This window comes from Natator depressus, chromosome 9 (genome assembly GCF_965152275.1).
Source record: "Natator depressus isolate rNatDep1 chromosome 9, rNatDep2.hap1, whole genome shotgun sequence".
Lineage (NCBI taxonomy): Eukaryota > Metazoa > Chordata > Testudines > Cheloniidae > Natator > Natator depressus.
Window position 1 is genome coordinate 50245352 of NC_134242.1, and position 15048 is coordinate 50260399.

General features: G+C 54.5%; 1 protein-coding gene across 1 annotated transcript; it reads left to right on the plus strand.

The window, feature by feature from the left end:
* The first annotated feature begins 1612 nt into the window (after positions 1–1612).
* PROCR (protein C receptor) lies at positions 1613–7016 on the plus strand. The gene is made up of 4 exons (XM_074963026.1): positions 1613–1836; positions 2517–2756; positions 4673–4954; positions 5240–7016. Exons 1-4 carry the CDS (start codon positions 1782–1784, stop codon positions 5350–5352), a joined length of 690 nt encoding a protein of 229 aa, XP_074819127.1. The 5' UTR covers positions 1613–1781; the 3' UTR covers positions 5353–7016.
* The last annotated feature ends 8032 nt before the right edge of the window (positions 7017–15048 follow it).

Consider the following 15048-nt stretch of genomic DNA (forward strand, 5'->3'; position numbering starts at 1 on the left):
GCCAGTGCTGGGAGGTCTAGCCCCAGGCAAGGCAGGGGCTGCTGGAGTGGTGGGGCAGGCGGGGGGATCCCCATGGAGGTCACAGCTGAGCGGGAGCCAGGGAGAGCGAGGCCAGAAAACCAGTCATGCTGCAGGCCCAGCTGCAATGACACATCTCGGCAGAGCTGTGAGCAGGTGCTGCCAATGGCACGGCAGAGGGCAATGGGCCAGCCAGCAGCAGGGTCACCAGAGAGAGAGGCGAGCCCAGGGCAGAGCCCAGGCCTCACAGATCGCTCCCCTTCTTGAAGCCCACTGGGAGTGACGGGGCCCCTCGGAGAGGAGCAGGCCTGGGCTGTGGAGCAGTAGGGGTTAAAGACCTGTGGCCAGCAGCTGAGAGCGGTTTCCACAGCATCCTGCACTACAGCCTCAGCTCCCCCTGTACTGGGGGGCAGAGTGATCATGTGGGCAAGATCCCAATTGTCCCAGGCCGGGCAGGCCAGGGGGAGCCGGTGTCCACACCCAGGGCTCAGCATAAATGGTCCGGCTTGCTGTGCCTCAGTTTGTCTGGTCACCCCCCATGTGTGGCTAACTGTACGTGCCCAGGGCGGGAGTCAGTAGCCCCAGCCCCGCCCCTTGGGAACAGGACCACATCTGTGTGCTCTGTCCCCGCAGGAGGGGCTGTGTTGTCCCTTCGGTGCCAGAGGGGCGAGCAGTGTAACGCCCAGCCCAGGCCAGAGAGGAGATGGGGGCCTGCAGGGAGCTGAGCAGCTGTGCTGAGGGCCAGCCATTGCCTGACACAGGCAGGGAGGGGCTGGGCTGCTCCAGGGGGTGACTCCCGAGCCAGCCAGCTCCGTGGTGCACCGCACAGAGCCAGAGCATGGCCAGGATTCAAGCACGGAGCAGGCTTCTCTGTCCTCTCTGGAGAAGGCCATCCAGGGATCACTGTGCAGTTCATAGCCAGCCTGCGCGTCCACCCCTGTGCCTCACGTCCCCTTGGAGGGTCCATAGCCATTCTACAAAGGGGAAAACTGAGGCACAGAGGTGAGTGACTTGCCCAAGATCACACAAGGAGTCCGCAGCAGTGGTGGGCATAGAACACAGGAGTCCTGCCTGCCAATCCCCCTGCTCTAACCCATTAGTCCACACTCCCCACCACAGCTTGGAGCAGAACGCAGGAGTCCTGCCTCTGTCCATCACTCCAACACTCCTCATGTGAGCCTGGGAGTGGAATCCAGGAGTCCTGACTCCCACCCCACTGTTCAGCCCATCAGAGCTCGGCCTGGCAGCTGGGGTTAACAAGCACTCCCCCCTGGGGGGGAAGTGCTGGGTGCGGGCCCTAGTACATCATGTTTGCTGGGGCCCCATTTCACGCATTACATATATTCAGGGGGGTCTCCAGAGCTCAGGGCCCCAGAATACTTCCTCCCCTCCTACCATCAGCCCTGGGTGTGTGAGCTCCAGGGCCCAGCCCAGCTGCATTGTGGGGACAGCAGAGGGGAGCCAGGCCCTGGGCTGGCAGAGAAGGGGTGTCAGCAGCTGCGGAAATGGAACAGAGCTGCACTAACAGAGCTGGACTAACATTCCCGCCCTCTTCATCCCTGCCAGACCCAGCTCCCTCCCACAGCCCTGATTGCTCCACAGCACTGCCCCTGCATTCATATCCTCTGCACAGCTCGGCACAGAGGCATGGGGCACGGAGTCCCTGCCATTGCTCTGCTGGGCTCCAGGACCTCCCACCTCCTCCACCAAGGGCACCAGGCTAGAACCGAGCAGTGACTGGGCCCCCCAGCCAGCCTGTGGGAATGCTGCTACTTCTGCTCCTTGTCGGTGCTCTCTGCCACCAGGGAGATGGGGCAGGTAAGAGGGGTCCCCAGCACCCCTCGGCAGGGCCCCATGCGGCTCTGATGGCTTGGCCATGGAGACAATCCATCGCTCTGATCAGCCTAGCTGAGAGAGAGTGAGATTCCCAACGATGTGGCCGAGGGATGGGATGGGAGTCTCAGGCCAGGGTTCCCCTGCAGACACTGTAACAGCCCCCATCCCCCTCCAGCCCCTGTGACAAGAGGAAGTGGCAGGGCATGTCCCAGCTTAAATGCTTTTCCTGCACTCAACGCACCACAGGAAAGGCTGGTGCCAGCCAGTCTGAAACGGCTCCCGCAATGAGATACCAGCGGTGCTAGCATGACTGAGAGACTGGCAGTGCTGGGCCGGGGAGGGAACAGGATCCCTGAGAGGGGAGGTGGGCAGGGAGGCCCCACAATGACTGAAGCAAGAAAGGGAAATCCCAGCATCTGCTGAGCCCTCCTTCAGGAATTCCGTGTGGGCTTCTTTTCCCATGCATGGCTGAGTGCGGGTGAGCCCGAGCAGCTGGCCAGTGTGCCAGCAGGGGAGGCTGGGGGCTTGTTGCAGTGATGGAGGAAGGCCCCCTGGGAGGGAGGGCTTTGTATGGCAGGAAGCCCAAAGTCAGCTGTTGGGGGGGATGTGCGTGGCCCAGCGCCTTCTGGCTCTCTGATTCTCTGGGTGTCTGTTCCTCCCAGCCCTGCACACCTTCACCATGATTCAGCTCACCCACCTCCCAAACAGCAGCGCCGCTGAATTTTGGGGGAATGCCACTCTGAACGGGGTACTGACCCACAGCCTGCAGGGCTTCAATGCCAGCCAGCTGCTCCCGCTGGAGCCCCCGCCGCGGTGGCAGGAGAGGGAGAGCAGCCTGCAGGCTTACTTACACTCCTTCCATGCCTTCGTGCAGGTGATCACCAAGGAGAGGGAGGTGCAGTGTAAGTACCAGAGCGGGAGTGGCGCTGGGGGCCATGGGCCCCTGTGACACCTGGAGCTGGTGATATGGCCCGGGGGAGGGGGGAGGCACAGCAAAGTGGACGAAACAGAGTTTGCATCAGCCAGACGGCACAGGGGGGCATGTGTGGAGTTTGTCACCCATAGATCGGTCAGGCAGGCAGGGTGCTGCGCTGTTGTGTCTCCCGCCCCCCCCCCCCCCGCACTGTGTGTATCGTAGGGGCAGGGAGGCACAGTGGGGGCACAGGTGTTATTCTTTCCCAGGATTCCCAGGTGAATGTTTTTCAAGTAATTGGTTTTGGTTGAAAAATGCATTTTTGTGTCCAAAACCCAGGGCCGGCTCCAGAATTTTTGCCGCCCCAAGCAAAAAAACATTTTGGCCGCCCCCGCTTTTTTTCGTGCCCCCTGCCCCCGGCTCAATCCCTTCCCCAAATCCCGGCCTCCCTCCTCCCCCGAGCGTGCCGCATTCCCCCTCCATTGCTTCCTGTGGCTCCCTGCTCCTGCAACAGCTCCCCTCCGCTCCGCCTGCTCCCCAAACACGCCGCTGCTCCGCTTCTCCCGCCTCCCACTCAGGCGAGGGAGAGGCAGCGCGTTCAGGGGAGCAGGCGGAGCGGAGGGGAGTGCGGGAAGTAACGGGGGAGGGGGGTAGAGGAACCGCTTCCCGCCCCAGCTCGCCTCCGCTCCATCACCGCTGCCACGCGGCTTCTTCTCCCTCCCTCCCTCCCACACTTGCCACGCCAAACAGTGGTTTGGCGCGGGGCAAGCCTGGGAGGGAGGACGGGACGGGGGAGGAGCGGCGGTGGCGGGGCGCTCAGGGGAGCAGGCGGAGGCGAGCTGGGGCGGCGGGGGCACATTTCTAGGGGCAGCATGGCCGGCGCCGGAATGCCGCCCCTAGAAATGTGCAGCCCCAAGCACCTGCTTGTTTTGCTGGTGCCTAGAGCCGCCCCTGCCAAAACCTCAAATAATTTCAGCTTGAAATTTTGTGTTTCGTTCAGACTGAAATGTTACATCACCACTTTTCCACTCCCAACGCCGTTTCGAGTTTAAATGTGGCCCGTTCAAAAAAACCAACCCCAAAACAAGGGTGAGAAACACTTGAACCGGCCGGCTCAAAACAAAACATTTAGGGGGAAAATGGGTTTTGAGCCAACTTGATCCCTTTGAAACAACCTTTTCCCCTGCGTTGTTTGATTCCAGGAGCAAATTGGTTTTGGTTCAGATCCAACCGGATTTTTTGTCACATTTTTCAGTTTGGCCCCATTCCCTGCTCAGCCCCAAGAGCTGCCATAGCTTATCAATAGCAGTGACTTAGATCTTGGCCAAAAGGAAACAGCCAGGTGGGCCAGAGTCACGTCTCTGTGAGCGAGCACTGTGTGCGTGTCTCCTGGCTCCAGGCTGCGCCCACCCGGCGAACAAAATGGCAGCTGCCACCCAGCTTTCCCGGGAACTCTGAGCATGCCACGAAAGGGGAACAGAGACACATCAGTTACCTGGCAGCGTGTGGCACCCGGTGGGGTGGGCAGCATGCTGCAGATGGGGAAGCAGAGAAAGAAGGTGTGGGGGAGTGGGGGATGGCAAGGGAAGGAGGAGGGTAGAGGGATCAGGCCAAGGGAGAGAAAAGGGGTAAAGGAAAGCAAGTGGGGGATAGATCTGGGGAGCGCAAAGGGAGTGGGGGTGGGATCGGGGGAAAGAAGTGAGGGGACAGGGAGATGGGGCTGAGCCCAGGGAGCAGATAGCAGTGGGGAGGGTGCTGCTGAATGCCCCCAATCTGCCCGAGGGTTGCTCTGGCAAAACAAGGAGGCGTTGGGGTGCTCCCCCATGTCCCTTCCTTCCATGTGCCCTTCTGACCCCTGCATCTGGGCTATGCCAGCCTGACCCCTCTGGCTCTGCCCCCTCACAGACCCCCTGCACTTGCGCTGCAAGCTGGGCTGCCAGCTCTCCCCTGATGGCTCCTCCCATAGCTTCTACGAGGTGGCACTCAACGGAGACGACTTCCTGAGCTTCCGGGCAGCCAATGCCAGCTGGGCACTATTGGGGCACAAGGAGGGGGACAAGCTGGCCACATTCGCCCATGCCCAGGTGAGCCAGTACCCACAGACCACCTCCGAGCTGCAGTCCTTCCTGGAGACGACGTGTGTGGAGTTCGTGAGGCAGCACAGCAAGATGGATGATGCCAGGACCGGTATGTGAGGGGTGGGACTGCCGGGCATGGTTTCCCAGGGGTTCTGCATATGGAAGGCATTGCAGCCCAGCAATCCCTGCGCCAGCCCATGCCCTCTGCCCACCAGCAGGAATACGAACCCCCATCACACTGGCAGTGGCTCCCTTCGAGCCCCCAGCCCAGGGGAAGTAGAGGAAACATGGGAATGGAACCTGGATCAGTCCCTCGCACCAGGCCCGGCCCCCACTGCGCGCAGCCCTTGGGAGCGAAGCCTGGCTCTGAGCCCATTCCTCTTGTGTCTTGCAGAAGGACAGCAGAGGCGTTCGCACGCCCCTCTGGCGCTGGGCATCACCTTGGGAGCCTTTGCCCTGGCAGCCTTAGCCGTAGGAGTCTTCCTCTGCACGGGAGGGCGAAGATAGCGGCGCCAGAGGAGGCCACCCCCCACCCAGCCCTCGCAGTGCAGCGTGGGGGGGACTCGGCAGCTGCCGCCCCCAGCGAGGGGAAGGCAACGCTGCTCAGTCCCCACCGCTGATCAGCTCTGCGTGTGGATCACCGCCCCTAAAGTACCAGCTCCCCAGCTATGCACCTGGCTGGCACCGGACCAGATATGGGGCAGTACCCGTCCACTGCTCCCACCGCACCCTGTTCTTGTAGCCACCCCCGGCCCCCTGCCAGTAGCCATCTGGCTGCCCTCTCCCATTCCTCGCCTGTCCCTATGGGGAGCCCAGGGTCTCAAGCAGTGACTCAGACACCAAGTAGCCCTCCTGGAGCCACGGCAGGATTGGGCCCTTTGTCCATCCTTGGGGGGCTTTGCCCAGCCCTGGTTTGGAATACTCCCAGCGAGGGCCTCGGGGTGGGTGATGTGGTTGGAGACGCGGCCAGGACCTTTGCATGGTCCGGGGTGAGGGCTGTTACATTGACATAGATTTCTGTGTGGGACGGGGTTGCCCATTCTGGGCCAGAAACTGGGAGGGTGGCGTGGCGTGGGGGCATGTCAGCACCCAGGCTAGCTGACACTGAGCTGCGAAGAAGCATGTCTGACCATGCCAGAGAGGAAGCCAACACACCCCCAGGGGCAAACCTGGCATCACCCAGCCAGGAGGGGCAAGCTCAGGCACTAGCGCTGGGCGAGGAGGGGGCAGCTGGACCACCAGCCAGCTCCTCCCCTTTGGTGGCGGGGGAGAGCCATGCCCGACTCATAGGCAAGGCCTCACAGATGCTCCCAGTGCTTCTCCTTTGACTGAGCGAGGGCACGGGTGGCTGTAACCAGTGGCACTGGGCGTGGCCACCTGGGTGCTTGGCACCGTTTACGCTCAGCCGGGTCAGGGATGGTTCAGTCTGTGCTCTATTAGCCTAAATCCGGTGTTGTGCATCCAGAGTGGACTGTGTGAACAGCCAACAATTTCTTGGCACTGTCTCGGGGTGGCCCTGAATCAGCTCAAGAGCCACCTGCCTCCTTGCCAACCAGAGAGGGGCTCTGCAGTACAAAGAGAGGATTCAATCGTTTGGAGGAACGAGGTTGAGGCCGTGCAGCTCAGTGAACCTGCTGGATGAAGACATGCAGGATCCCACACCCCCAGGGGTCAAAAAAAAGTGTTGCCAACCCTTCAGGATTGGCCTGGACTCTCCAGGAGTGAAAAATTAATCTAATTAAAGATTACGTCATGTGAAGAAACCTCCAAGAATACATCCAACCAAAATTGGCAACCCTAAAAAGCATGAGTCAGGCTGCAAAAAAGGCACGGGATTTAAAACTCTAATAAATGCTGGGTTCATTTGACTTGTCTCGTTTCTCTAAGGGGTGCATGTGGGGTCATGTTTTCAAGTGGGTCCCTGCAACCATGTGATCTTGAAACTTCCGTTTTTCAAATGAAAACTGGGCTCTCCCACAATCTCCGGATTCCAGGAGTGAAGAGGGTGGTTAGGAAAAACACCAGGTCTTGTGAGGCTACCGATAAAACCATAAAACTTGGCAACACAGGGGTTGTATGTTTGTTACACTGCAGTTACTTTAACTGTGATTCTAAAGGAGAGAGGAGTGACTCCTTTGGGAAATGTAAATATGCCGGCCAAGATTTAAAATACAATAGGAGCACCATGTCCCAGTTTGTTCCCAATTCATTGCCGTTTGGATAATTCAATTTCATGGGACTTGTTCATTCTTTCCACCTGCTTGAGGGTGGAAGGGGATGTGTAATGGTAGGGGAACACTGGCCCATGTACCCACTTTGGTACACTTGTCTGATGAAAGCTGGTCCATTATCAGAGTCAATAGTGTGTGATAAACCCCAGTTAGGAAAGATTTCTATTATTAACACTTTTGCAGCTGCCAGACTACTCTCTTCCCACCCATTTGCTGAAGCTATCACAATTACAAACATAAATCTATTCTTCCTAGGTGTGGTGGGCAAGGGTCCCACAAAATCCATCTGCAAGCGCTGTAAGGGACCCTTTAAAGCCTGATGCATTAATTCTCCGACACCTTTTCCTTCTAGCAGGGTCTTGTTTTGCACATGTTAAACAACTATCAATATGCACATCCAAATCATCTTTCATTCCAGGCCACCAGCCCATCTTTTTAAGTTTTTCCAATGCCTCTTCTAATTTCGGGTGTCCCCCCACAACAGAACCATGTATCCACGCCAAAGGGAGGTGTTGCATTTGCTAAGACGGCTAAAACCCATTCATTGTCTGGTTTTGCCATAATTAAGCTTCGTTCTTTTTTCAGTGGAATGCCCTGCCACTTTGATGGGCATTCTACAATCCATTGCTGTACCAACACAACTTTTGCCTGAAGGTCCTGTAATAATAGCAACCCTTCCTGGTTGTTTTCATCATTTTTTTGTTCTGGTTTTGCTTGTGCCCGGGTGGTTACTGCCACGAGCACAGCTTCCAATATTGTACCAGTGATTGCCACTTCCTTTACAAGCTTATCTGCCTGTTCATTTCCCCATTGTAATGGACCTTTTCCTTTGTGTGATCTTATTTTAATCAGTCTGAACTTATTAAAATTGGCTGCCAAGTCTTCCATTCGGTGCCAAAGGATCCTGTGATTAATTTCAGATGCATTGGTTCCTGTAAAAGTCATAGTTTTCCACCATGGAAGAAAAATGGTGGTATCTTTATAAACATAACCCAAATCAGTTCCAATAATTATTTCAGTTTGTTTTTCATTCTCTCCAACACTTCTACAACTGCTGACACATCTGCAGACTGTGTTCCTCCTGTCTCTAGCTTGTATTGAAAGGATTTGCCTATCTCCTGTCACTGAATCCTGTAATTCACTTTCCTTCTTTATAATATAAGCTACCATCCACAAGCGATTGTTTTCCCGATTACCTGTTCAACCGGAGTTGTCGTAAAGACAGGATGTGCTTTAGATTCCTCCCGGGGCTCACAAACATGTTTCTGACCAGTTAGGGTCAGACTCCATACAGATCAGGTTCTTTCAGGGTGAGCAACTGGACATTTTCTGTCATGAGAGCAAAGCCCATTATATAGCCTTATCCACTCTCAAATGGATACATTTTCCTGACTTAGGATAAATTTGGATACATTTTCCTGACTTAGTAGTTTTCCCAGAGCATGATGGCTTTTAACAATTACTTTACTTGCTCCGATAATTCCCTGGGCTTTCCGTAGTGTCCAGTAAGCAGCAAGAGCAGTTTGCTCACAGATTCCCAGTTTGCTTTCTGGAACCGTTAGTGCTCTGCTATAGAACGCAACCGGTCTTTGTTGGGGGCAGCCAAAGCAGATGCTTCCATTAACCCCCTTTTCAAGCTTTCCCATGCACTAGTTGCTTCTTCTGTCCAGATCCATTGCAGCCTTTTAAGCACCTCATACAAGGGTCCTGCCTTTTCTGCATATCTCACCATAAATTCCCAGCAAAAGTTAGTGAGCCCCAAAAAAGACTGCAAGGATATAGTATCCACTAGCATCAGAAGGTTACACTTCACTCTGTCCTTATCTACTGCTCTTCCCCCTGTGCGCAGAGTCTAATTCCCAGGTACTGCACTTCTCTCTGTTTGATCTGGGATTTAGAAGGGTTACGTTTCAAGGTGTGTGCTTGGCAGCAACCCAGTAACTGATGCACTAACCCTTCATGCTCTTTTTCTGTTTCACTTACTACCGAGATATCATCCACCTACTGAACTATCTTTCCCCTTTGCAACAAACCTCCTTTTCCCCAATATATTCCTCCTAGCAGCATGGAATATCGTGGGTGCATCGCAGTATGTCATAGGCAAAACATTTCAGCAATACAGTATTGAGTACCCTGGAACACAATGTTGCACTGGGTGGGTAGCACTGGTGGCAGCAGAGGTGAAAGTAAGCCGGTACGCCCCAGCACTGGCAAGAGCTGGTGCACCGTACTGGGGCAGCCCGGCTTCCCCAGGGGGCAATTCAAAGGGCCTGGGGCTCCCAGCAGTGGCTGGAGCCCCAGGCTCTTTAAATTGCCTCCAGAGCCCCGCTGCTGGAGCCCTGGGGTAGCGGCTGCAGGGCTCCAGGGGCTATTTAAAGGGCTGGGGCAGTAGAAGCAGGGGAGCCCCTGGTCCTTTAAACAGCCCCCAGAGCCCTAGGGTGGGGTGTGGGGCTCCAGGGGCTAGTTAAAGGGCTGGGGCCCCAGCTGCCTGTGCTGCCCTGGTCCTTTAAATAGCCGCTGGAGCCCCGCTGCTTCCCCAGGGCTCCGGGGGCTATTTAAACAGCCCGCGGCTCCCCTGCTTCTACCTGGGGAAGCGGCGGGGCTCCAGCGGCTATTTAAAGGACCGGAGCTGCAGAGGCAGCTGGAGCCCCCGCTACCCCAGGGGCTATTTAAAGGGCCGGGGTGGTAGAAGAGGGGAGCCCCAGGCCCTTTAAATAGCCCCTGGAGCCCCAGGCTGCTGCTGCTGCTACCCAGGTGGGGGCTTGGGGGGGCACTTACATTTCAGGGTGGGCTGGGGCTGGCTCTGACCCCCTCAACCCTGCCCCTTCTGCCTTAGGCCCCACCCCTTCCGGGGGCCAGAGCTCGCCCCAGCGTACCAGTAAGTCACCCGACTTACTTTCACCCCTGGGTGGCAGAGATAAATTGCACATGAAAACAGGCTTCCCTGTAGGACAGTGAAAAATCCTGAGGTGAAATCTCTGTCAGAAATGGGTCTTACATACTGTCCCTGACCCTGGGCAAAACCTGTCTGTCTTGAATGAGCAACCCTCGCCATCCTCCAGGAAGAGGGATAACCGTTTCTGGCGAAATGAGGTTTGCACTGCCTGAGTCCAGTGGAAGGAGGGATACCAGGATAAATGAAAGAGGGGGACTTAAATTTGTGGGAAGATTAACTCACATCATGTTGCGAGTCCATTGTCTGATGTGGATTTTTTTTTAATATGTTTGTTTTTTTAATATGGTTTGCCGCTTCCAGTGGAGGGGTCACACAGGGGAATTAGCGCTTAAATTGGCCTTGCCGGGTCGAATTTGGGGTACTGTGGATGCAATTAGACGGTATTGGCCTCCGGGAGCTATCCCAGAGTGCTCCATTGTGACCACTCTGGACAGCACTCTCAACTCAGATGCACTGGCCAGGTAGACAGGAAAAGGCCTGCAAACTTTTGAATTTCAATTTCCTGTTTGCATGGTCACCTGCAGCTTGCCACGCTGGCCAGAGCTCATCAGCAGAGGTGACCATGATGGAGTCCCAGAATCGCAAAAGAGCTCCAGCATGGACCGAACGGGAGGTACGGGATCTTATCGCTGTATGGGGAGAGGAATCCGTGCTATCAGAACTCGTTCCAGTTTTCGAAATGCCAAAACATTTGTCAAAATCTCCCAGGGCATGAAGGACAGAGGCCATAACAGGGACCCGAAGCAATGCCACGTGAAACTTAAGGAGCTGAGGCAAGCCTACCAGAAAACCAGAGAGGCAAACGGCCGCTCCGGGTCAGAGCCACAAACATGCCGCTTCTATGATGAGCTGCATGCCATTTTAGGTGGTTCAGCCACCACTACCCCAGCCGTGTTGTTTGACTCCTTCAATGGAGATGGAGGCAACACAGAAGCAGGTTTTGGGGACGAGGAAGATGATGATGAAGAAGTTGTAGATAGCTCACAGCAAGCAAGCGGAGAAACCGGTTTTCCCTACAGCCAGGAACTGTTTCTCACCCTGGACCTGGAGCCAGTACCCCCCAAACCCACCCAAGGCTGCCTCCCGGACCCGCCAGGCAGAGAAGGGACCTCCGGTGAGTGTACCTTTTAAAATACTATACATGGTTTAAAAGCAAGCATGTTTAATGATTAATTTGCCCTGGCATTTGCGGCTCTCCTGGATGTTCTCCCAAACCCTTTGCAAAAGGTTTCTGGGGAGGGCAGCCTTATTCCGTCCACCATGGTAGGACACTTTACTACACCAGGCCAGTAGCACGTACTCGGGAATCATTGTAGAACAAAGCATTGCAGTGTATGTTTGCTGGCATTCAAACAACATCTGTTCTCTATCTCTCTGTGTTATCCTCAGGAGAGTGATATCATTCATGGTCACCTGGTTGAAACAGGGTGCTTTTCTTAAGGGGACATTCAGAGGTGCCTGTTCCTGCTGGGCTGTTTCCCTATGGCTGAACAGAAATGTTCCCCGCTGTTAGCCACGGGGAGGGGTGAGGGGCTAGCCACATGGTGGGGGAGGCAAAATGAGACATTGGAATGAAAGCACATGCGCTGTGTATGTAATGTTAACAGCAAGGTTTACCGTGAAAGAGTGTAGCCATTGTTCTAGAAAATGTGTCTTTTTAAATACCACTGTCTCTTTTCTTTTTCTCCACCAGCTGCATGTGTTTCGAGGATCACAGGATCTTCTCCTTCCCTGAGGCTAGTGAAGATTAGAAGGTAAAAAAACCACACTTGTGATGAAATGTTCTCTGAGCTCATGCTGTCCTCCCACACTGACAGAGCACAGATGAATGCGTGGAGGCAGACAATGTCAGAGTGCAGGAAAGCACAAAATGACCGGGAGGAGAGGTGGCGGGCTGAAGAGAGGGCTGAAGCTGAAAGGTGGCGGCAGCATGATGAGAGGAGGCAGGACTCAATGCTGAGGCTGCTGGAGGATCAAACCAATATGCTCCAGCATATGGTTGAGCTGCAGGAAAGGCAGCTGAAGCACAGACTGCTGCTACAGCCCCAGTGTAACCAACCACCCTCCTCCCCAAGTTCCATAGCCTCCTCACCCACACGCCCAAGAATGTAGTGGGGGGGCCTCCGGCTACCCAGCCACTCCACCCCAGAGGATTGCCCAAGCAACAGAAGGCTGGCATTCAATAAGTTTTAAAATTGTAAACTTTTAAAATGCTGTGTGGCCTTGTCCTTCCCTCCTCCACCACCCCTCCTGGGCTACCCTAGTAGTTATCCCCCTATTTGTGTGATGAATGAATAAAGAATGCACGAATGTGAAGCAACAATGACTTTATTGCCTCTGCAAGTGGTGATTGAAGGGAGGTGAGGAGGGTGGTTAGCTTACAGGGAAGTAGAGTGAACCAAAGGGCGGGGGGTTTCATCAAGGAGAAACAAACAGAACTTTCACACTGTGGCCTGTCCAGTCATGAAACTGGTTTTCAAAGCTTCTCTGATGCGCACCGCGCCCTCCTGTGCTCTTCTAACCGCCTTGGTGCCTGGCTGCGCATAACCAGCGGCCAGGCGATTTGCCTCAACCTTCCACCCCGCCATAAACGTCTCCCCCTTACTCTCACAGATATTGTGGAGCGCACAGCAAGCAGTAATAACAGTAAAAAGAAAAAAGAAAAGGAGTACTTGTGGCACCTTAGAGACTAACCAGTTTATTTGAGCATGAGCTTTCGTGAGCTACAGCTCACTTCATCGGATGCATCCGATGAAGTGAGCTGTAGCTCACGAAAGCTCATGCTCAAATAAACTGGTTAGTCTCTAAGGTGCCACAAGTACTCCTTTTCTTTTTTCTTTTTACGAATACAGACTAACACGGCTGTTACTCTGAAACCAGTAATAACAGTGGGAATATTGGTTTCGCTGAGGTCTAACCGAGCCAGTAAACTGCGCCAGCGCGCTTTTAAACATCCAAATGCACATTCTACCACCAATCTGCACTTGCTCAGCCTGTAGTTGAACAGCTCCTGACTACTGTCCAGGCTGCCTGTGTATGGCTTCATGAGCCATGGCATTAAGGGGTAGGCTGGGTCCCCAAGGATAACTAGGCATTTCAACATCCCCAACGGTTATTTTCTGGTCTGGGAATAAAGTTCCTTCCTGCAGCTTTTGAAACAGACCACAGAGTTCCTGAAGATGCGAGCATCATGTACCTTTCCCGGCCAACCCACGTTGATGTTGGTGAAACATCCCTTGTGATCCACCAGTGCTTGCAGCATTATTGAAAAGTACCCCTTGCGGTTTATGTACTCGCTGGCCAAGATAGGGATATGGGTTCCGTCTATGGCCCCACCACAGTTAGGGAATCCCATTGCAGCAAAGCCATCCACTATGACCTGCACATTTCCCAGGGTCACTACCCTTGATATCAGCAGATCTTTGATTGCTTTGGCTACTTGCATCACAGCAGCCCCCACAGTAGATTTGCCCACTCCAAATTGATTCCTGACTGACCGGTAGCTGTCTGGCATTGCAAGCTTCCACAGGGCTATTGCCACTCGCTTCTCAACTGTGAGGCCTGCTCTCATCTTGGTATTCATGCGCTTCAGGGCAGGGGAAAGCAAGTCACAAAGTTCCATGAAAGTGCCCTTATGCATGAGAAAGTTTCGCAGCCACTGGGAATCGTCCCAGACCTGCAACACTATGCGGTCCCACCAGTCTGTGCTTGTTTCCCGGGCCCAGAATCGGCGTTCCACGGCATGAACCTGCCCCATTAGCAACATGATGCCCACAATGGCAGGGCCCATGCTTTGAGAGAAGTCTGTGTTCATGTCCTCACTCACGTCACTGTGTGGACGTTGCCTACTCGCCCGGTATCGCTTTGCCAGGTTCTGATGCTGCATATACTGCTGGATAATGCGTGTGGTGTTTAATGTGCTCCTAATTGCCAAAGTGAGCTGAGCGGGCTCCGTGCCATGGTATAGCATCCTCACAGAAAAAAGGCGCGGAACGATTGTCTGCCATTGCTCTAATGGAGGGAGGGGCAACTGACGACATGGCTTACAGGGTTGGCTTACAGGGAATTAAAATCAACAAAGGGGGTGGCTTTACATCAAGGAGTATTTCAGGCAGGACTTCACGGAGGGACAGAGGGAGGGGGGAGCAAATGAGTACAAAACAAATCTGGTCTATTTCTTGTTTTGATCCACTCCATCTATCTTTTACATTTTTGGCTGGCAGCAGACGGTGCAGAAGGACTGCAAGCCATCCACATCTCTTGGCTGCTCAGCAGAAGATGGTACAATAGGACTGCTAGCCATCCTCATCTCCTGCTTGCCCCGCAAAAAAATGGTAGAATAGGACTGCCTGCAGGACTAAAGAGAGTGACCTAGTCGAGTCACTCCTAATGTAGTCCCCTGCACCCATGTCTGCCCAGGCGCTCCTGGCCGACACAGCCAGGAGCACCTCGGACACGACGATGATGGCTACCAGTCCTAGTGTACTGTCTGCTGCTACAAGGCAATGGGTTGCTGCTGCTGTGTAGCAATGCAGTACCACGTCTGCCAGCACCCAGGAGACATACGGTGACAGTGAGCTGAGCGGGCTCCATGCTTGCCGTGGTATGGCGTCTGCACAGGTAACTCAGGAAAAAAGGCGCGAAACAATTGTCTGCCGTTGCTTCCGCAGAGGGAGGGCCTGATGACACGTACCCAGAACCACCCACGACAATGTTTTTTGCCCCATCAGGCATTGGGATCTCAACCCAGAATTCCAATGGGCAGCGGAGACTGCGGGAACTGTGAGATAGCTACCCACAGTGCAACACTCCAGAAGTCGACGCTAGCCTCGGTACTGTGGAAGCACTCCGCCGAGTTAATGCACTTAGAGCATTTTGTGTGGGGACACACACAATCGACTATTTAAAAAGGATTTCTAAAAAACTGGCTTCTATAAATTCGACCTAATTTCGTAGTGTAGACATACCCTTAGTAGCTAGCTGGGAGGCTGTGATAAGTGATACTAACAAACATAC

What these genes read in the sequence shown, in the direction of transcription:
- PROCR (XM_074963026.1), top strand. Translation starts at nt 1,782, where the DNA reads ATGCTGCTACTTCTGCTCCTTGTCGGTGCTCTCTGCCACCAGGGAGAT. An exon ending in CCACCAGGGAGATGGGGCAG is followed by an intron (nt 1,837 to 2,516) that starts GTAAGAGGGGTC and finishes TGTTCCTCCCAG; the next exon opens with CCCTGCACACCTTCACCATG. An exon ending in GATGGATGATGCCAGGACCG is followed by an intron (nt 4,955 to 5,239) that starts GTATGTGAGGGG and finishes TGTGTCTTGCAG; the next exon opens with AAGGACAGCAGAGGCGTTCG.